Source organism: Apiospora hydei (genome assembly GCF_038363865.1).
Source record: "Apiospora hydei strain CBS 114990 chromosome Unknown utg000008l_segment0_segment0, whole genome shotgun sequence".
Classification (NCBI taxonomy): domain Eukaryota; kingdom Fungi; phylum Ascomycota; class Sordariomycetes; order Amphisphaeriales; family Apiosporaceae; genus Apiospora; species Apiospora hydei.
The window spans coordinates 2866060-2888109 of NW_027117367.1; the positions used below are offsets into that span (position 1 = coordinate 2866060).

At 54.3% G+C, this 22050-nt stretch overlaps 4 protein-coding genes across 4 annotated transcripts; 2 read left to right on the forward strand and 2 right to left on the reverse strand.

The window, feature by feature from the left end:
* Positions 1-2705: 2705 nt before the first annotated feature.
* PG997_011477 (uncharacterized protein) lies at positions 2706-4454 on the forward strand (the record flags this gene model as incomplete). The annotated part of the gene is made up of 1 exon (XM_066815792.1): positions 2706-4454. One exon carries the CDS (start codon positions 2706-2708, stop codon positions 4452-4454), a length of 1749 nt encoding a protein of 582 aa, XP_066665082.1.
* Positions 4455-6744: 2290 nt separating this feature from the next.
* Positions 6745-8011, forward strand: PG997_011478 (aldo/keto reductase; the record flags this gene model as incomplete). The annotated part of the gene is made up of 2 exons (XM_066815793.1): positions 6745-7086; positions 7280-8011. 2 exons carry the CDS (start codon positions 6745-6747, stop codon positions 8009-8011), a joined length of 1074 nt encoding a protein of 357 aa, XP_066665083.1.
* Positions 8012-9707: 1696 nt separating this feature from the next.
* Positions 9708-11459, reverse strand: PG997_011479 (uncharacterized protein; the record flags this gene model as incomplete). The annotated part of the gene is given in 3 exon segments (XM_066815794.1): positions 9708-9890; positions 9902-11105; positions 11149-11459. The coding sequence occupies 3 exon segments, from the start codon at positions 11457-11459 to the stop codon at positions 9708-9710; spliced, it is 1698 nt and encodes a 565-aa protein (XP_066665084.1).
* An 8218-nt stretch (positions 11460-19677) lies between these two features.
* On the reverse strand, positions 19678-20852 carry PG997_011480 (monocarboxylate transporter 2; the record flags this gene model as incomplete). The annotated part of the gene is made up of 4 exons (XM_066815795.1): positions 19678-19954; positions 20053-20291; positions 20341-20648; positions 20669-20852. 4 exons carry the CDS (start codon positions 20850-20852, stop codon positions 19678-19680), a joined length of 1008 nt encoding a protein of 335 aa, XP_066665085.1.
* Between the last annotated feature and the right edge of the window lie 1198 nt (positions 20853-22050).

A 22050-nucleotide genomic window follows, 5' to 3' on the forward strand; every position in this document is an offset into this window, starting at 1 on the left:
CACAACAAGGAATGAGCTATCCTGTATTGGATAATGCGTGAGCTCTTGTGCAAGTCGGCAGTTGCACTCACGCAGATCTGTATCGTCATCGAAGATGTGTGCGACGCCGAGCCTATCAGTAATAGTGTCGCGGAGATGGCGGATCGTTGCTGTCGGAGGCAGGTGAATTATAGGATAGGGTCCCTCAGCTCTGGCGCTCGCTGCTGTTACGATACGAAAGTAGAATAAACCAGGTGAGTCTGGATTAGTTCCGATTGATGTTCCCTGTCCAGAATCTGATGTGCTGATGGTGGTTTCTTTGAGTGTGAAGATGGCGAAGACATTCTCGAGCTTGGGATCTTGCAACGCGTCTGAAAGTACATCTTCGGGATCGATAATCGGTCCAGTGTCGCTACCAAGATGAAGCGTCGCGAGATGGGTGCTTTTAGCGATGGTTGAACCATGCTTCACAGCCCGCGTGTACAGTTCATCAACAAAGGCTGCTACCAAGGCAGAGGGTTGGAACGGGACAAGAAGGGCCAGATGCTCTGCATCTGGCGCCACAATGGTGACAGTGTATCGCTGCATGATGGCATCGCAAGGCCTTGTCAATTCTCGGCGATGTGTAGAGTTGAACAATGGTTGTGTCGGCTACCAGACAGGTTGGGTTATCGGAACGCAGTGTGACGTTTCTTGCCTGAGTTCGGGTTTGGGAGAACAATTTTGATTCAGGGAATTTGAGAGGCCATCAAATAGCCCAAAAGCCAGTGGAGGAAATAAAGCGCTTGTTGCCCGCGATTACCAGCACGCCTTTCGAAGACTGGCTGCTTTCGGTGTGGAAGGGAGAATTTGCAGGACTGTACCAAGCCTCACAACATTTGGACAGCATTTATAGAATTGTACTGATAGGTAGGACACCTCCAAGCTTGGAACCTGGTCGAAGCAATCGATTGTCCATCCACTAAGCACAACATGATCACTATAATGACACTTCTTCGCCGACATAGTCTGTTGCGATTGTGTAGTCTTCGTTCCCATCGGAAGAGGCTGATGCCAACAGACCAAAGACCAACATACATTCTCTCTCAGTGATAGGACCCATTCGATTCAATACAGGGTACACAGTATCGGTATTTATTTTGTGAACCATCTAGTGGCTAAGAAACTACATGTAAGTAAACAATGAGAGCATTAGAAGGGAATGAAAGCAGGCAACCAAGACAAGACATCTTACTACGAGAACCAAGTAGATTGACAGCTTCGAGATCCTCGCTAGTAGATAACTGCTCCCCGAGCATAATGAATACACTCAAGCGAAATATCCTTGATGGAGACGACAGCCTGGAATGATGTAGATAGCCTATCATGTCGGATCTCACGAGCTGTGATCCCATCATGGCTGGCCCAACTACGCGCCATACCCCTTGCCTGTGCTGTGCATTTTATCGTAGATGATTATCTTGACAGTCAGGATTAGTCATCTTGAAGACCAAGGGATCTGACTGACGCCGTGTATGTAGTGATGATGCCTAGGTAATCAGAGAGTACCATCCGCCCAAGCAGCAACGGCTTGCGCAACGGCATGTATAATACCTTCTTTTTTGAGTCGATGTGTGTTGCGTTTGCTCGGTTGTGAGTCACTTGCTTCTGCTGGCCTGGGCTGGTATGAGTCAAAAAGCAAAAGAACCCCCCCAAAAAGCCAAACTTGCATAGCCTGCAATCGTTCCAAGACATGATGGGTTCTCTTGCCTGTCGGCCGCCGTCAAATACATCAACGCGGGGTATTATCTGTGAGAAATTAATCGCAGAACAGTAAACCGGTTGTTGCAACACTAGTCATGTCTCCGTCTGTACGCTATATCGTCGACATGTTTGCTAGTGTGCGGACTCGTGTCTGGACGGGAAGATGCGTGTGTGTGTGCTACCACGTGTAAATTGACGGGAGCGTGCCTCGCAAAGGAAACGGTCCGTTCGCTGCTGTATCCCCAGCCAGTGACATCATCGCAAGAATCACAAGATAAGATATCATACGAACAAATCGCTACTGTAGAAGACACAAATCGCATCCTTATTTACGATCGAGCAAAGGGCACGTTGACAACAATGTGAGGCTGGAAGTTACTCTGGGGGTGGTGTTCTATCGTTGCAGTGGACCCCGGCAGGTGAAGCGCTAGGGCGGAAGGGGCTTGGGTTGGTGGGGATCAGTTGACCATGCAAGATCAATGCACTTATCGTGCAGGACCGGGTCAAGCGGCCGTTATCTTGCCCAGCTTTACTGGGCTGGCAGGCTGGGCATTGGTGGTCAACCAGGGCCTTGCCGGGCTGCCCAGTCTGCCCAGTCTACCAGTGCTGCCCAGCCCAGTCCTTGTCCAGTCCTTGTCCACCCCCAAGCGGCCCCTAAGATTAACGAATTAGGGGGTCAAGGGATGGCGTAATGGCTGGGGGCCCCCTTCGCTACTGCCGCTACAGCACCCTTTTCTATGCACGTGTTACCTTCAACACCGAATCCTGTCACTGGAACCCATCACGTCGCATCCCATTGACAACCTTTCCGCTGCAGCTAAACCACGCCAAACCAAGTCGCTCCTTACCACCGCCAACAAGCCCTACCACCTATTATCCTTTTTCTCTCCAAGGCGTTGCAGCCGCAAACTCAACTGTGTTTTAATTGCTCCACTTCTTGTCGCTCGTTTCCCTACTAATAGTGTGTCGCACCCCGACGATTCATGTCTTCAAACAACATCAGGTTGTCGAGGATCCCACCGGCAAGCCTCCATCCGACCGCCCGCTACTCCCACCTCAGCGACTCTGCCAACCAGCCCGAGCCCTCCCCGCTATCAGCTGCCTCATATGCATCCAGCGACATCTCCGACTGGATTGGCAGCGGCACCGACACAGTGGGCGGCCGCACCCCCGTGATAGACAGACGCCTCTCCTTCGTCCCCGAAGACGAGTACTCGACAGACGGCGAGGACCAAGCCCGGGACAGGAACCACCTCACCCACGGCAACACGCGTGCCAATTCCTCCAGATACCACCGCAATCGCAAGAGCACCGACTCCGATATCATCAGCAACAGCGACGACGACGGAGGAGACGAAGACGACATGGATAGACCTTCTTACCTCCGCCAGAACAATGGCCGGTCCGCCGACCCGCTCCTGTTCAAGGCCGACGACGACAATGATGACATGGAGCGCGGCCGCACCCCATACGACAGCCTGAGGTCGCCCTCGCCCAAAGCCACACCCTCGCGGCCACGCCTCAGCCGGCGATCAACGATGCGGTCCCGGTCGCCCGACACGCAAGCCGTCATGGCCGCGCGGAAAAAGTACATATTCGCAGCCGTCTTCCTCGTCATCTCGCTCGTGTCCTTCACGATCCAGACGGAGCTGGGCGCGTACGTGCAGAACGAGAAGGGCTGGAACAAGGCCTACTGCATGCTGTACCTGACGCACGGCTCGTGGGCGATGCTGTGGCCGGTGCAGCTGCTCATCCTCCGCGTGCAGAAATGGAACACGCCCTGGCCCACCTTCTGGCGCCGCCACGTCGCGATACTGCGCAGCACGGCGCAGCAGGTCCGACACCAGGACCTCGAGCCCTCCAAGCAGGAGACAAGCACGAGCCCCTGGCCCTACCTGATCCGCACCACGGCGTTCATCACGACGGCGCTGACCATTGCCGGGCTCAGCTGGTACCTCGCCGTCAACATGACGAGCCCGAGCGACCTGACGGCCATCTACAACTGCTCCGCCTTCTTCGCCTACGCCTTCAGCGTGCCGCTCCTGAAGGAAAAGCTGCGCCTCGACAAGAGCGTCGCGGTCCTCATAGCCATCGTCGGCGTCTTGATTGTGGCCTACGGCGACAGCAAGCCTGAGGACGCCTCCAAGGGCCCCGATACCAGCTCCGGCACCCGCTTCCTCGGCAACATGATCATCGGCGCCGGCAGCATCCTGTACGGCCTGTACGAGGTGCTCTACAAGCGCTGGGCGTGCCCGCCCGAAGGCGTGGCGCCCAACCGCGGCATGATCTTCGCCAACGCGTTCGGATCCTGCATCGGCACCTTCACGCTGACGGTGCTGTGGGTTCCCTTGCCGCTGCTGCACTGGCTCGGGTGGGAGACGTTCGAGCTGCCTACCGGCGAGACGGCCGTGTGGCTGTTCTTGAGTGTGGTCATGAACGCGACATTCGCGGGCTCGTTCTTAGTGCTCATCTCGCTCACGAGCCCCGTCCTCAGCTCCGTCGCGGCGCTGCTGACCATATTCATCGTCGCCATCGCCGACTGGTTCCGCACCGGCGAGCGCATGTCCCTTGCCGCGATCCTCGGTGGATGCCTCATCATTGTTGCGTTCCTCATGCTCAGCTGGAGCACTTGGCGCGAGATGACTGAGGATGCCGAGCGCAAGGCCCACGACGCTTCGGTCGAGGCGGAGTGGGACAGCGATGATGAGAGCGACAAGGATGGGGCCCGGTAGTTGGCTATTAAGAGAAATAACGAAGAGGCGGTGTGGTTTATTCTCTTTTGCGGTGAAGGTAGAAGGTTTGGTGGCGCATTTTGGTGCTTGTGCTATTACGTGTCTGTTGTGAATAGACAGCAAGGCGAGTGACGGTCTAGAGCAGACATAGTCCGCATCGATTCAGTATCAACCAAACGAGTATAGAGGTTGTGGGTACTAGAGGATACGAGCGGCAGTGTTTTTGAGGGAGTAGAGTCGACTGGTCTACTCCAAGCGAGGGTGGTGCATGGCGGCACCTATGGTCTTCCTGTCACGAGTGGTTCTGGATATAACGAAGGAAGACGAATTCATTATTTCACATTACTTCTTCTTATGCTGGGTCGGTCGGGGACCATGCAGGAACAGCGACTATAGGGTGGAAGGAACAAGGAGGGACATGCATTCGGCATGAGACGGCGTTTTGACTTTTTTCTTTATGGGTCAGGGTTATTGGGCTGTATATACTTGATAGATGAGATATACACACTGATCAGCGGTTTCGGGCTCCTCTTCTTCTTTCTTCGTCAAAGTAAGGCAGCGAGCTGATCTGGTTGGTGTGTGGTGGGCGTTCTTTTGAATTGACTTTGCACTCTTGGGTTTACTTAGGGTTCATTCATATTGATTGGGCATGTTGGGACGGTCATGTCTCATTGTGGTTTCTATGTTTCGTTTTCGGTTCGTCGCGTTCGTTTTTCCCCCAGGAGGTTTGTTTTTGTCGCCTTTTTGAGTGTGGCATATGGATGAGATGGTTGATCTGACTGCATGTGAGAACTTGACTGTCTGCCCAGAAACTGATGAGATAACATCACTTTCTTGTTCCGACAGTACTTTCGCTTTTTACATGAGCCATGCTGATTCACAAGTGGGTAGATAAACTTCCCTTGGGACTGCATGATATCTGGAAAGTGGTAGCTGATCGGAAGATGGTTCTCGTGCGCGATGAGGCTCTGATTTGGCGATGGAATGTCCCTCCCACGCACCCCCTTTTCGATTGGAAGCTGGCGGATTTATCAAACCCCCAACCTCAGCTTCCGCCGCTCCTTATGGCAGCTAAGTACTATGCCCTGGTGTATTGATAATGTTTTGTGGTACTATAGGCTTCTATACTCACTTCTTCATTGACCACATTACATATGCAATGCGAAGGCACTTGTATTCTGGCAGATGAGAAGATATATGATATCGCCTAAGGGTATTGGCCACTATCCCAGCAGCTGGTAGCGAGCCCTTTTGGGACCCCAAGAGGTCTCCCTGGGTTGAGTATGGGGGTTTCATTAGTGACACCAAACTCTGCATACCTCTCTATCCTTATTTAGATATCTCTAAGATTTGGACGGGGGAACTGGCCAGGGGATTGTTCTCAGGAGACGATGGCTCTCAACTACGAACTGCCTGATGGATAAAACATGTCCGGCTTGCATTCCAGCGTGTAATCCGGCAGGTGTTGGGAACCCGTGGAAACGCCGGGGAGTACCATCTCGGACGGAAGCGACTGATGCAAACGTCAGATATTGTTCTTGAGCGAAATGAAATCCCGTACATAATAGTACACATCCATGTGTCCTCGCATCGGCCATCAGTAAGGCGTTCTGTAGATCTATGGAGGCTGACAAATGTCGACCGCGACGTCTAGGCTTACTTGTCCGGAATTAACCACTACTGTTTGAAACACCCATGACATGTCGGGTTTTAGATCCGGCGAAGAAACCAATATATCTGTTAACTCCTCCATATGTCCATGAGCCATCCAGTAACCTAACAAGCAAATTGACGATATTCCCATGCGTTGTTGTGTTGGCAGCCGCCGCCGTCCAACTACCCCGCCAAAGGCTAGGTCCGCGGGTGGCCAGTGGGGTGTGAGAGAGGGCTAGTGGAAGGTTATCGCCGAAAATGATGCCATCAAGCTCGCTTCGCGCAGCAGGACCGCAACTCTACCGTGAATGAGCAAACCCATTTCCAGGAGATGCATGCGCCGCGGAGTTCGGCCTTAAGCTTAAGTACGAAGAAGGCAATGGCGAGATACTGACATACGCACCCGCGGGAACCCCGCTATGGGAATGCTGCTGCTGCTGCTGTCTGTTCGTCGTCCCACCTTCTGGGCTCAACCGTACCCATGTTCACCCGACTTGCGGTAATAAATAAATAAATATCTCGTCCCTTTGCCTTGCTTCATACCTCTCGGAAGGCATCCATCATCGTGCCTCCGCGATACATCGAATCCATCAGAAGTCGTCGACTCCAGCAAACAAACAACACAACCGCCCCCATCATGCCCCTCACCGTCCCCTCCACGGGCAAGCCCCGCGTGATCCTGGGCCTGATGACCTTCGGCCCGACCGAGTCCGCGGGCGCCCGCATCACCGACCCGGCCGTCTACGGGCGCGTGCTCGACGTCTTCCAGAAGCAGCGCGGCTACTCCGAGGTCGACACGGCCCGCGTCTACGTCGCTGGCGCCCAGGAGGCCTTTACGCGCCAGGCCGGCTGGAAGGACCGCGGCCTCACCCTCGCCACCAAGGTCAAGTACCCCGGCGAGGACGGCGACCATCAGGGCCTCAAGGTTCAGGAGAGCGTCGAGACGAGCTTGAAGGAGTTGGGGACGGATTGCGTTGATGTGAGTATATTCCACATTTGGGGGAAAAGAAGAGGAGAAATTGCGCATTGAGATTCCATGTTGCACAGTTGGAGAATATATGTCTCCAAGCCAAGAAGAGACATGCAGTGTAACAGCCACTCGGATGTCATGCATGCATAACCTACTTTCTTATTCTAGCAACGCACACACTAATTGACGCTTTGGTCCGCAGATCCTCTACGTCCACGCCGCCGACCGCGCCACCCCCTTCGCCGAGACCTTCGCCGCCCTCGACCAGCTGCACAAGGCCGGCAAGTTCGTGCGGCTGGGCGTGTCCAACTACACGGCCTTCGAGCTGGCCGAGGTGGTCATGCTCTGCCAAGCCAACGGCTGGGTCCGCCCGACCATCTACCAGGGCATGTACAACGCCATCACGCGCGGGCTCGAGCCCGAGCTGCTCCCGGCCTGCCGCCGCTACGGCCTCGACGTCGTCGTCTACAACCCGATCGCGGGCGGCCTCTTCAGCGGCAAGATCAAGAGCAAGGACATGACGCCCGCCGAGGGCCGCTTCAGCGACGCGCACGGGACCGGGCGCAACTACCGGGGCCGCTACTTCAAGGACAGCACGTTCGAGGCCCTGCGCGTCGTCGAGGCGGCCGTCGCGCAGCACGAGAAGGAGGGCCTCACCATGATCGAGACGGCGCTGCGCTGGGTCCGCCACCACTCGGCCCTCCGGGTGGGCGAGTCCGGCTCCGGCGCCGGCGACGGCATCATCATCGGCATCTCGAGCCTCGAGCAGCTCGAGAGCAACCTGGATAACCTCGAGAAGGGGCCCCTGCCCGACGACGTCGTGGCAGCGCTGGATAAGGCCTGGATGATCGCCAAGGCGGACGCGCCCAACTACTGGCACAAGGACCTCGTGTATACCTATGATACGAAGGAGGCGCTGTTTGGGAAAAAGTAGAGAACGGTAGCTGGGTTGCTGTTTAGATGTAAACTGCATGGTCTTTCCATGCCACTCATGAATTAACGAAGATTGTCTACTTACTGCCTATCGTACTATCCGATGATGGAACATGATAAGCGACGAGGGATCAGTATCGCTGCTGTATGAACTATGCCAGTGAAACCGCCCAGACCCCGGTACGGCTTTCTTTGGAGATTTGGCCATCTGTCTACTTATCACCGTCATTGCCGTCTCCGCGGCCAGATCCTCATTCTCAGTAAAGGGACAAGGCCGGCTAGACGCCGAACATACGTAGTGCCCAGCACCTCCTTTTCCTTGTTGCCTTAGGGGAAAACCGGCGACTTCTTCTTCATCTACCTCATCCTCCGCCGGCCCCGTCCCGCAATCTACTCCGGCTCTCTGAAAGACAGGCCTTCTCGTGGAAGAACGAAAAAGAAAGCGCCCCGAGATATCGCCGTTGATAACAGTCTTCATGAAAGGCCCGCCTTCAGGCCGGACACTGCTCACAGTTGTCGCCAAGTTTCATCGCGAAGAGCAATCATGTCGGGTTACATGAATCGAACATCGGACAGGTGATCTCGAGGCCGCGCGAAGCATAGAGCAATCGGCAGATAACGCGGCGAAGTGGTCTCCTGGTATATACGAGATGGATGAAAGGGGGTGAGTTGTTACGAATAGAGAATATCACCGAGGTTGCCCTATCTTGCTTGGTGGCTTCACCCTTACCAGTCTGCACTCATTCTGTCCAAACGGAATCCCTATGTTCCTTTCAGTTTACTGGTTTTCGATGTAGTCGATCCAACACTTGAAATCTCAGCGACTTGGCTCTACAGAATTCAGAGATACGAGATGACTTTCGACGGCAGACATGCATAGATGAGGAACTTTACAGTTGGCAGTTAAGCAGATTGTCACATAAAGCAGTAGAGAGCAGCCACGATGTATCAGACGGATCATTTACTTGATTACTATTTCATTTTGATATTCCCTAATCATCTATCTCCATATCATTTCCACCATGATGATGACCGAAGAGCTAACTTTGGTACCTCTTTTTCCTCTCGCAAATTGGCGCGTAAAAAAGATAGGAAAGAGCATCATCCACAAGGGTCATAAGTGAGACGCAGCCCTACCAGAGGCTCAAGGCCATCTGTGATCGTCGGAGCGCTAGACAGCCAAAGGACATGTTTTGTTTCCATCTTTGGCAAGTCGAAAGAATGACGAGAAGTATAAACAACCAGTATGCCACCAATCCTAAATCATACGTGCCGAAAGGACACGCAACATGATGAGGAGCGACACGACACGCCCACGGATTCTCCCAATCCGCGCATGCCTCAAGGTTTCGCAGCGACTATACTCTCCAAGCCTGTCCGTCCCCTTGTTTGCAAATATGTCTAGGACCACCGACTGAAGGTCCCTAGGAAATAAAATGGAGATATCGCGCGACCAAAAAATAAACGCAAACAGCCATCCATGGCTGAGAAACCAGAACCCGATCGCCAGTCCGTACAAGAAAATCAAAAGGAACCAATTCGTTTCGTTTCGCCCGACGGCTTCGCCCGTCAACTGCGCCGGGGTTGAGTCGATCAACTCCATCAGGGAGGCTGGGCGAGACGAAGGTCGGGTAACACGATCGTTAAAAGAGGCGTAACGATCGTTATTGCGTAACAAAGCTAGCCCACTTCGTTACTCATGCAGTCATGCCACCCTTGCGCTTCTCAGCGCTGGTGAGCACGAGCCGGGGTGCCTTGCGCTGTCCGTCGACCGACTGGGGCTTGTTGTCGCGCTGAGAACCCTTCTTAAAGACGCTGGCAAAGCTTCCGCTGTCGCTATCGCATTGACTAGACAGGCTGTCAACACTCTTGCGCGTCTTCTGGCGGGAACTCGGGCGATCGGAACCAATAGCCCCCAGCTACCGCTAGCGGACGTGCGGGAACTGGCGAGGCTGGGCTCAGCATCGCCAGAGAGGCTACCGGAACCGCTTCGCCCAGAGTCGGATTCATTGTCGGTGAGAGGGGTACCAACCTCCTCAGCAGTTTCCGAGACGGGGCTCATGCTACCAGAGCTGCTGCCAGTGCCCTTACGTCGTTCAAACCCAGCACGGACCAGGTTGTTCAGGGCGGAGCGGCGCGTGCGGGCAGCAAAGTTCTTGCTTCCTTCATGTCTCGATGTCGGCTTGGCTCGGAGCTCGTCGATGGCAGGCGGGCCACGGGGTTGGCGAAGGGGGTGCTCACCCGCACGAGCCTGGCCAGGACCGTAGGCGTTGGGCATGGGAGAAATCGGGAAAGAAGCAGTCTTGGGCCCGGCGGTTCTGGGGCCGTTGTCGGTAGTGAGAGACAGGGCCCCGTTGGAGCCAGCCTGGGAACCCGACTTTTTGTGACCCCGGCGGAAAGCATTGGCAGATGGTGGTGGGAGAGGCTCTGGCTCACCGGTCAATTCCATCTTCTTAGGGGGCGAGTTGCTACGGAAGAAGGGCTTCTCGTTATCGGCAGGGGGCGACACCTGAACACGGGGAGTGTTGTTCTGCTGGAAGCTGAAGTTCTGCGGGGTCGACGGCTGCTCCATGTAGACATTGTTGTTTGCTTGGTTGAACCCGTTCTGAGCCTGGCTCTGGTCGACGTAGTAAGTCTGGCCAGTGCTGGGATCATAGTAGGTATAAATGTTCTGCTGGGGCTGCTGCATCTGCTGAATAGAAGGCATCGAGGCCATCTGCTGCTGCAGGTTGCGGAGCTGCTGCTGTTGCTGCTGGTACAGGGTCGAGATGGCAATCTGCTGCTGAACCGTGGCCTGGCCGTTGAGGCTGAGACCCTGAAACTGCTGGGCAGCAGCCTGAACTTGCATGAGCTGCTGCTGAAGACGCTGCTGCTGCTGAGCCAGGTACAGGTTGGCCTGCATCATTTGCGCATACAGAAGAGGGTCCATACCCTCCTCCTGCTCGTCGAGATGAATCTCAGGCGGCGGGAGGATCTGTTCGGCAGTGTAGTGCTGACCGTTGGCGTACTGCTGTTGACCACCTCCCATCATCTGATTGTAGCTCTGCTGCTGCTGCTGTCGCTGAGGCTGCTGCTGCTGGGGTTGTTGCTGCTGGCTCGGCATGCGAGGAAGCGAAGTCTTGGGGCCGCCGAACGCACCCTGCGGGGGCTGCGTACATGTTGGAAGACATGCCGTTGTTGTTCCCGTACATCTGCTGGGAAGTAGGGGCTGCAGTAGTAGGCGAAGCAGGGAAGTTGCCAGTGGTGGCGGACTTGGGGGCAGTTCGGAGACCAGCCAGAAGGTGGGATCGGCTGGTTCGAGGAGTGGGCGCTCCGTTGTCCCCGCTGTTGGGCTGAGCCTTGATGGCGTCGAAGGATAGAGGCTTGATGCTCTGACCACCGCGGCGCGATGCGAGGCCACCAGAGGGCATGCCAAGGCCAGTAGGCGAAGCGAAGCTGTTTTGGGCCATTTTGAGCGAGACCGCCGGTGTCTGATGCTCAAGTTGAATGGTTAAGACAAAAATCTATCGAAGTGCTATCCGTGCAGCTGGTAGCGGCGGGACAGGGTATGCTGTGAAGGAATGGATGATAGCCTCCGGTAAAAGATAGGCGATCGCGAGATATTACAACCAAATAGTTGGCCTAAGAGTAATGCGAAGCAGACGGCTTCTAATTAATATGATCGATCGATGATGGGTAACAACCGAAAATGCTGTGCAAGAATAAGACCAAACGACAAGATGCTCGTCTCAGTGTTCGGGTGATTCGGGATAAAATGTCGTGTCAAACGCGTTTGCCAAACGGAAGATCCAGCGAATCCGAGAGGAGCAGGTTGTTGGTTGCTGATGTTGTTGAAAGCTGTGGACAAGAAACGGAAAGCGAAATGGTGCCCAGGAAATGTCGTAGCTGCGGGGAGCTCAGCTGCGCGTTCGAGATTGTCTTGCTGGGGTGTTTTGTTGGTTGGTGGGTATTATGTAGATAGAGAAGAACTCTAGCTGAAAGAAAACAGAATCAATGATTGTGTGTCAATTCTCTGAATGAGCGACAAGATGTCCGACTGATGAAGGAGTCGCGGGATCCACTGGTGGCGTGAGAAGACGGAGCGAAAGCAGGTCGATGACAATCGAGGGATGGGGCTGAAGAACCAAGTCCCAGAAGAACAATTGCGCTTTGTTGTTGCAAAGAACAATCGACGTCAGATTTGGTTTCAAAGAAGCCTAAGCAGGATGAAAACAGACAGGGTTAGCACATTGAACCGAGACTTGGATGGCCTTGACCGCAAAGCTGGTACTGGGGGACTGGAGGCAAGTCAAGGTAACCCTGTGAACTCAGCCGAAGACGAAGAAGTCGTTCCGCTGAGCTGCCGAGGTCTGCCGCAAACACACACGCAGAAAGGAGTTGGCCAAGTCGTCGCCGGCTGGGCTGGACTGGGCTGGGCTGGGCTTGGCTTGGGAAAGGCTTGATTAAACACACGCACCTTTGATTGAATGCTGACACTTGAGGGGCGAGAACGAATTTCACCTCTCAACGGTGGTTCTTTGTTGCTTTCGCTGGTTCTTGTTGTTTCCTCCCAAGCCGGTCGCGGACTAAGCGGATTGAGGGCGATGAAGAGAGTTCCACGGAGGGGACTGTTCAACGAAAATCGAGTGATCCTGATCTCTCTGCACTGGGCAAAGTCGAACTCGACAACTCCTCGGTAGTTGGACGTAGATGGGGGCCAGAGATTATTTCGAGATTTGTGTGTGTACCGATATATGCGATTGCGGCTGCAATGTGGGCGAATAGAAGGCGGCGACCAGATGGCGCGACGAACAAATTGTACAAGGATTAAAAGGTCGAGTATCAGGTAGATGCCGAGAAATAGCTGATGGAACGACGATGTAGTTGTGCTTCTTCTTCTCTTTTTTTCTCTCTTTTCTTTGTTTCCGGTATCCTGTTGCAGAGACACGTCTTGTCCTTTTCTTTCTCCCCTTTCCGAATTGATTGATTGCGAAGATGTGAGTTGTTGGGTTAACTAGTAACTTTTTTTTTGGCTCAGGTTCCAGTCGAAGTTGGTGAGAGGGGGCTTGCAATTTTCTCCAATAAGTTGGGTTGGGATCGGTAGGCTGACCAAACGACGCACGCGATAACGATTCCACACCAGAGATTGATTGATTGGTATAAACAGTCTAGGCGGGAATAGATATGAATGAAGGAAGGGCGGTGGTAGCTGCGATTGGGAGGGAAAGGAGAGAGGGGGCAAAAGGAAGAAAGAGAAGATGGACAGAAAGCTGTGGTAGAAGGAAGAGAGGAAAAAGAGAAGCAGGAGAGAATCGATGGTGGAGGAGAGTCGTACCTACAAATGAACGAGGAAAAGACAGGCCCGGGCTACTGCTGGCTCTATTGGCTACTGGCCAGTGCAGTGGCTACTACTGGCTGGGCTCTGGCTTTAACTGGCCCCAGCGAGCCCAGGCATTGGTTTTTTGGGTGCTCCTCCACCCCACCCGGGGAGAGAGAGTGTGTGTCTGGCCTGCTTGTACGGCTGCAGCACACGCACTCGCACACAACACGAACAAAAGCAGCACACACACAGAGGGTGTGCGCGCACACACGCACACACTACGCATTCACGCACACGCACTAACCTTGCAGAGAAACGGTTGACATGCCGCAACTGGGTGGGCGGCTGTTCTGGTTAGAGAGGGTGGGGCTGGGCCACTGAAAGCCCACGGAGCTGTCCAGGTAAATTGCACTGGGCACGCTAGCCTACGCCTGCAGCAAAACAGGTACACGGCTTGGAGCGTGCAGTACAGTGCACACACTGACGACTCCTCCCTCCAGCTGCCTCCAGCTCTGCCTGTCTCGTCTCTTGGTCTCCTGTCAAAAACCATAAAACATCGAATGCCTGCCGGGACGAGGGAAAGGAGTGGAGTGGCCATCTCGACAAGTCGGGATGATGGATGTGAATGGTGCCCAGTGCCTGACCTGAGTCTGACTGGCATCCGGCTGTTCTAGGTTTTATCTATTCGTAATGGCCATTCATGCCCTTTCATTCTGCTTTCTCCCTCTCTCTCCATCTCTGCATACATCGATGATGGATGATCTGTTTAACGGTTTTTGTCATGCAGGCAACAAATTGATGGGCAAAAGAAATCAAATCTTAGCCGCTCATTGGTTAGATCGCCACTCGTCTGCCTGCAAGGACCTGCCAAATGGTAAAAGAGAACAGTCAGGCCAGCGGTGGGCGAATCGAGGGTTGGCAGGTTGGTGGCTTGATGCCAGCTGTGACTGGCTTCATTCCCTGTTGACCACGAGACCCGACTGACCACTCATATAACCCGAGACGCCAAAACGACGAGGGGGAGGAAGGGAGGAGTTGATGCATGTGGACAAGGGGAGGCGAAAATGGTCCCCAGCTAAAAAAGGCCCCGGCAAGCCCTTTCAAAACGCTTTGCTCCGATGTCAAGCATGTACCTTGCTTGATCTTGCCCAGGTCCCTCCGAGTGAAGGGCGGATTGGGCTCCAGACCTGTACCTACCCTAAGGCATCCCGACACGCGTTTCCTGTCGTCGGCTTTGTGGGTGGTTATTATTCAGCTCGGAGCTTGAAGGGCTAGTAATTGACCGCCGTTGGCTTTTTGGATCTCCTTCCCTCCCCTCCAAAAAGTCTCTATAGATTCGGTAATACCGTGCGTACTATATAAATTAGAGAGAGGGGTTCTCATCTAGGTTGTTGCCTCTTCTCAAGGGGAAGAAAAATATTCTTCCAAGATGCTGCCCGTCCGTCCCACTTTGCAAGTTGGTTGTGGCCGCGAGGCGCGCGTGTTTCTTTGCTGCTAAGTATAGACAGGGACGCATGGGTAGGATCGTGGAAATGGATGTCGTACCTTGTAGGCAAGCAACAAACACATGCAGACATGGAAATCATCATGTAGTGCTACTGTAAATGATGCATGTAGGGTATCGAATCCTATCCATATAGCGTACAGCACATATCGTCAATGATCGACGGCTCATCTACACAATTGTATTACAGAACCTAGGGTCCCAAAGTTGCGTCAAACGCCGCCGCCCGTTAGGTAGGGTAACCCTAGGCCATTGTCTAAAGCATTTAGGTGTTCCTCTCAATTGAATTATTGATTGGAGTCTATGCTCCAGCCAGCGAGCCCAGACAGGTAGGTACCTCCCTACCATACGACGTACCTGAACTGCTGCATGGGCTGGTAAGCGGAACACGATGTCTCTGATGCCCATCAAGTATCCGACCGCCGTTCAGGACTAGCGATCTATGACCAGCTGTGCGGGAGGCACCAGTCACTCGCATCCCCCCTGGCAACGCGTGGGTTTCCGGGGAAAGATTGCGAGGGAGCCTCGTTCAACGATGGTTGATTACTCGTCGTCACCCCGACAGCTCCCTCTTTGTCCGGGACATTGGTGCTACGGGGTCGCAAACTCTATATATCCTCTCCATGCGCCGACGCGAGAGCGTTCGACCACCTTTGACAGTTCACGCGAAGGCAGCCTCCTACTAACGCGTGCAGCAACGATTCAATGTCCGCCGTCTCTGACGTCCCTGGCATCTAATGCAATACTCTGTAAATTACGGCTTACCTCAGTCCTGTCTGCTTTACGACGGTCAGGGGTTCGGATGCCAGCCACTAGCTCAAATCATATAACCTTCAGCGCATTACGCCCGCCGCTCTGTCATGTTGTTTGTCTGGTTGCCCCTACGCATCGGTTGCCAAGGGTTCGTCCTGGCTGTCGTGACAATGCCGGGGTGAGGGATACAGCCCTACGGGACCACCTGGGGGAAGGGGGACAATAATCCCGATTGTTTGTGACGATACAACTCCCCTATTCAATTCTGCCAGCGAATCGCATCAGGGTCCTGAACCCGAAAAAGGGGGGTCAATCACACATATTCGTGATGTCGCATGTAGAGAGGCTGGAATTCCGGCGAAGAAGCAAAAGAAGGTTCACATCGCATAAGGTTCTTAGACAGGTGATCTACGTTACGGGCTTGGGGTCCCCCCTCGCACGCATCACATCAGGAGGCGAAATGGCACGATTGGGAATATGGGGAGACCCCTGGCCAATGGCGCCAATGGTCTCTGGTCTGCCCTGGTCAACTTCTTTCCCGATGGGGTTCACGCCGAGTTACATCGACACATATCCGTCACGTCTTTGAAATAAAACCCCAAATATCATCAAAGCAATACGAACTTGACACAGTATCCAAGTAATATCGGATTTATTCACTTAGAGCAGCATTGAGAAAGACCCAGACCAGGAACGCAGGAGAGAAACATCCAGCATCAAGTGGAAAAAGACTCCAAAAACGCCCATGTGGGCATCCTAACGCCTAGGACTGTGGCGACATTGATGTGGCTACTGCAGTGCTGCTAGACACACCTGCAGTCAGCGACTTCGTTGGCAAGCTTACCACTTACCTTTCCTCGGCCGTGGATCGACGTATCAAGTAAGAATGCAGCAGCCTTACGGTCGCAGATGAGACATGGTCGCTGATCAGGACCCCATCTTACGGAAGATCCGTCCTTAATTGCACGTAATGCGGGCACGTGAAGACGTGTGTTTTGATGAAGGACGTTGGCACGCCTGGCGTTCAAAGCAAGTGCTGATTCGCAACGAGCTTGGTGACTGCAAAATGACTGCCTACCCTCTGCCGCCCTGGTCTCGCATCGGGAAGGGAGGGAACCACTTCGTCCATTTCCAACTTTGGACGGACAGAGAGCATGGGCGATGATGGCGAAAAATAGCCATACCTAACCATAACAACAACAACAATAGCCGTGAGCATGGGAAAGGAAGAAAGGATGATTGATGGTTTGATGTTCCAGAATATGAGATGATCCACTCTGGGAGTTGGGCTGGCAGGAGGCCGACCTTGCAGCTTCTGAGACACAGCCCGCCCAGCCCAATTGACCTTTTTCTCTCTCCTGCAAACGCCCCCTAAAAAAGATGTGACGGCCAGGCGCATTGGACGGCTTGGCACCGTGCGTTGCGTGGCTTCTTCGCACTCTGGGAGCACACACACGAGAAGGAGAGAAGTCACCAAGTCAGCGCAATCCATTGAGTCATCCAATCCATCAATGCTCAGTCTCCCCCTTGGCCCGAGCTTTTGTTTGAGATGGTTGCAATCGTTGCTCCATTTGGATCGTGGCATCCCGTAAAGGGTGAACGCATCCGGGTTTCCGTACTCGGGTCACGATGACACTGGTCCCCAGTTGCCGGTCCATCTGCTGCAGTGCACAGTCTTCTTTTTGTTCCGCTTCAGTGCTTTTTGGTAGTATGATGATGGTATGAACCCATCCATGCCGTTTGTGTGGTTTGAGCTTCGGTCCAGGAGCCAGTCCCACACGACCAGGCATGGCGACTCCAGATTCCACCACCACGCGATGGAATGACGGCCGCAGGTACGGTCGGCAGTCGGTCGTCCAATATGGTCGCTCCCCCATTGCCTTCCGTCATCCGTCCCCTCCCTCCCTCCCCTTCTAGAGCACAACAAAGAAGAATTACACCAAGAAGAAGCGCTGAACCGGCCGCTTGGCCAGACCGTTCTCATACGCGTTTGTTTTCATTCGACGTTTTGGCGCCGTTCCTCGAGTGCAGCCGACCGCTTCTTCACCCAATGGGTCTCGGCTCCATACCCATTGTACCCTTTACGAGGGGACGGACGGCTCGGTTGAGGAGACGGCAAGAAGATTATTGAAATGGCTCTCCAGAAGTCTCTCTCTTAACCGACCATTATTGACGTGGACCGAGCTCGCAGAACCAGACGAGGACAGGACGCAAGTAAGTATAGCCGCGACGACCATTCAATATCGCCAAGGCCTACCCATTTTCCTTGCTGCATCCAGCGGGCCCGTCCCTCGAGTCCTGACACACACTTACTCGCGACCCTGGCTTTGGCTGGCCCGCTTGCACGCCGCGAGAGTCGACAAGGCATTAAAAATAAACCAGCGAGCTAGCCAGGTGACAACACCCCCGACTGCTTCCTTAATTTTGCCGATCTTCTTCGTTGTCGCTGTGTCATGTCATGTTAACCTGTATGGAGCGCCGATCAGCTACGATTGCAGGACGATTGCAGGCTGTCAGCCCACATGGCTCCGAATCCCCCAATCCCCCCAATCCCAATTCCCATCTCATCAGCGAGCTTCCTCCGCGCCAGACCCTGACACCTGACTGCCCGACGGCAAACAAGAGCTGATGCATCCGCACCCTCGCCTTCCTGATCGATCTTGCAAGGGGGGGTTGCAGGTTCGGTTGGGTTGACGGGAGACGGTTGATTTGATGCGCGCTGCATGGCTGGCTGGCTCGATGGACCTGGTGCTGCGACTACTGCAGGCAATATGCACGCCGCTGCCCTTTTGCTGCAGGCGGGCGGCGCTTAATTTCACTGCTGGCCAGAAATCGTCTTGCCCTTCTCCAATTTGCTTTTCCCATGCTGGATCTCTGATATCACGCCTGCAACGCTGCTGCAGCGTATGTACAGCTGGCCCTCTTGCCCTCCCCCTCCCACACACTTCTTTCTATCCCACCGACCCAGTCGAAATACACACAAATCGACCACCCTCCTCCACCGCATTCACCTGCATATCCCAAGCGCCGGGTCTTTATTACGATGGGAACAGGTAACAGTCACATCAGTTGCGCACCGCATCTCGGGAAGCGGCTGCTGCGTATGTAGCTGCGCCCTACGTGGCTCCACCGGCCCGTCACTTGACCCCTACCTGACGACCCTACTGCCTACCTCCAGCAAGTCCAGTCGACCTGCTCGGCGCTCCCACTGGTGACTGGCCCCCTCCACCCGTTGCGCTAATCGAAGCCCAGCTCTTGTGCTACAGAACCAACCAGAGCCAATCCCTTCGAATTGCAGTTGGCTGCACCATCCTCGTCATGTCGTGTCTGGCTGGCCCTTCTTTCTTTCCTTCTTCCTCTCCCGTCCTTACATGCATGCATCGTCGTACATGACATAACCCACAGCACGGGATTGGCCGGTTTCACAAGGAAGCGGTGAGCTAGCTTTTCTTGTGTAGTACATGATTGTGACTGCGTGTACATTGCAGTTGTAACTCGAGAAGGAACCCGACTTCGGGAGGATTGCCCGTGCCGAGAATCTGGAGAGGGACACACTGCCGGTCGAACCCAAAGACAAGAGCGTGGCAGTGAAGCAAGCTTGTGTGCTTAAAATAGGTGTAAACAACTATACAGCCGCATCGTAAACTAGTTTGTTCATCGCCTCCTTCGTCAATGCTGTTTGTTTACTGTATACACATTTGAGAGGTACAGCAACCCAGCACTCCTGAGGAGGCTGGACCCGCTTGCTGGTAAGAATAGAACAGGCAGTGCTGAAGCCAGGCCAAAAAATACTTCCACATAGAGAGAACTATGTCTATCAATACTGTGCAAAATTGCCACCAAGCTAGATGCCTAGGGTAGGAACACAGGGCCATGCGCACTCGTAGTATACACTGCAAGTATGCGCGAAATCCATGTGATATGGCAGCGTGAACGAAGCTCCAATGAGCTTTTGCATTAGGCTGCGTTCGGGTTGAGGACAGTGAACCTCCTAACCCCATATGCTGTCGCTGCACTCGCCCTTTTGCCGCTCCTATCCAGTGACCCAAATCGTGACGTACTTGAGATGCAGCAAACAACCAAACGGTGAAAGCGCTGGCGAATATGCACGCTACAGTAAACAGGATAGCCCATCCATAAGGTAACGCCCTCGGCTGGTCGTAGGAGAGAGTCTTCCTACCAGGACTTCACCGACGGGCCTGGCCAGTACGTCCCAAAACCCTTTGCCAAAGTTAAGTAAGCTAAAGGCCCCGGGCGCCGCCGTGCCGTCGTCGGCGATGGCGCTGTTCATGCGCACCCAGAGGGCCGTAAAGTCTGCGCCGAAGAAGCTGTAGACGATGGCGAAGCAGACCAGGGGGCCGGCAGCGATTGTGCCGGCCACCACAGGGCTATATAGGTTGTCATCGCGATAATGGTTGAATGCACACGCCCATACGTCGTTGAGTGCTATCCGGTCCCTTCTATTCTTCTACGGGTCTGGTCTAACAGCAGGCCAAAAATGAACTGGCTGACTGCTTGGCTGACGCTCATGAGGGCGAGGAGGAGCGCGCCAGCAGTCCGGTTGTCGAGGCCTAGGGAGGATGGATGATGCGGATGACGGTGGGTGCAGGGTCGGGAAGAAGTAGACCAAGCCCCTGAAGAAGGCTGGCGACGGAGCAGACCCCAGAGCCGCGGACTCTGGTCAACAATAGCCCAGCCTTTTATTTGAACATTGGGGGCCGATGGCTGTCTGGGATGGGCGGGGAGCGGCCCTGGAAGAGCAGGATGGACGGACCCGTGGGCAAACAAGGAGAGCCCGATGGCGGCGGCGCGCAGCAGTCGTCTGGTACCCGTACGGGGCCAGAAGCGCCTGGAGCACGAAGGGGGCATAACGGCGCCCCGAGAGGCCCTGATGCACCACCGCGCAGTGCGCCGTACGCCAGGCCGCTGCGCGTGATGTCCAGTACTCGTTGACCATGCCGAGGATGGGGTAGTAGAACCACGAAGAAGCTCGAACCATCCACAACGCCCTGAGGTAGGGATACGGGACCTCGAAGGCCGTGGCGAAGGAGCCGCGGGCGAGGCCCGTCGTGCAGATCGACTCTACTCAGGTATCGTGGTACCATTCAGAACGGTGCTGTTCGCGTCTCCTATATACGCAGGCGGGATATAGCGTTCGCCCTCGCGCATAAACATCCTGGCGATGAAGTAGAGAAGAAACGTCCCGAGACAGACGGACAGGCACGCACAGCCCGCCCAGACCATCGGCCGCCGCCAGCGCTGGAGGCGCTGCTGGACCAGCGGCATGATGACGACGGGGGTGCGCCGCAAATTCCCGAGGCCGGAGGCGATGGTGCTGACGATGAAGACGACGACGTATGGGATTTTGGTAGAGTAGTAATACTCTTTGGAATACGCCGAAGGAGGCGGGGGAAGGGGGAGTCGAGAGAAAGGGAGAGAGTAGTTAGTCAACGAGAGGACCAAGCGAAAGCGAGAACATCGGATCTTTTCAACTAAAGCCGCCTTCCCGAGTTTGACTTTTGTGGTAGAGAGGAGTTAAGAGCGTTTACCTCCAAAGCAAGCCTCGAATACGAAGGGGGCGCTGACAAGCTTCCATGCTACAGCACCCCCATCTACCGGCACAAGCCCTTATTCTCTTTTTCGCGCTGTGTCTGCTATCTCCTCGTCTTCATCGTGCGGCGGGGTTGGTGGTCGAGGTGGTCGCCCATCACGCTCATGGCCCTCAAGATAGGCTGTGGGAACTGCGGCAACGGTCACCAACTCGATAGCACGCATCGTCTATCGTGAGTTTGAACATGCAACTAGGAATAGAGTAACTCTGACTACAGCTGCAATTAAAACTCGCATATTACGATTGATTGCCCTTTTGTATCATCGTCCTTGCAGGAAGGCCCGACCTCCTGCATGACGGGAGTCGAGGCCTGGCTCGGGGGCGGGGTTGACCGCCTCGGCTTCTGTCCAACGGCGGAGGTGGCTGTTGAGTTCGACTTTTGACGGCAGCTAGCATGAGTGCCGTCGCAGACCAGCCCCCCTTTTCCTGCCCATGAGTAACGGAGTTGCATGTTTTAGAGCTGCAACTTCTTAAGAGCATGAATTAATTATAGCAGAGAGTTGCATGTCGCTTGAAGTGTGTAATAGGAATTTGCGTTTCGCATTTTTATAATTGCCATATGGTAGGACCCATCGCCGGCGTACTTGGAGGGGTGGCTTGAGTCTAAATCGACACGAGAAACACTTGTCAGAGCAAATGCAAGTCCTCCAACCTTCTCGTAAGAGCTTCCATACTGACAGCCGTTTCACTTATGCTTGAACTCGATAACCTTGACCAACACGAAACGACACGGAAAACCTGGAAGTAGAGAGGGGCTTTGAAGAGACATACCATGAGCATAAGAGCTGCCATCCCCCATGAATGGAAAGAAGAAAGCGAATGCCCAAATCCATGAGAGGCAGTCCTGCCATACGTCACACTACTCAATGTTCC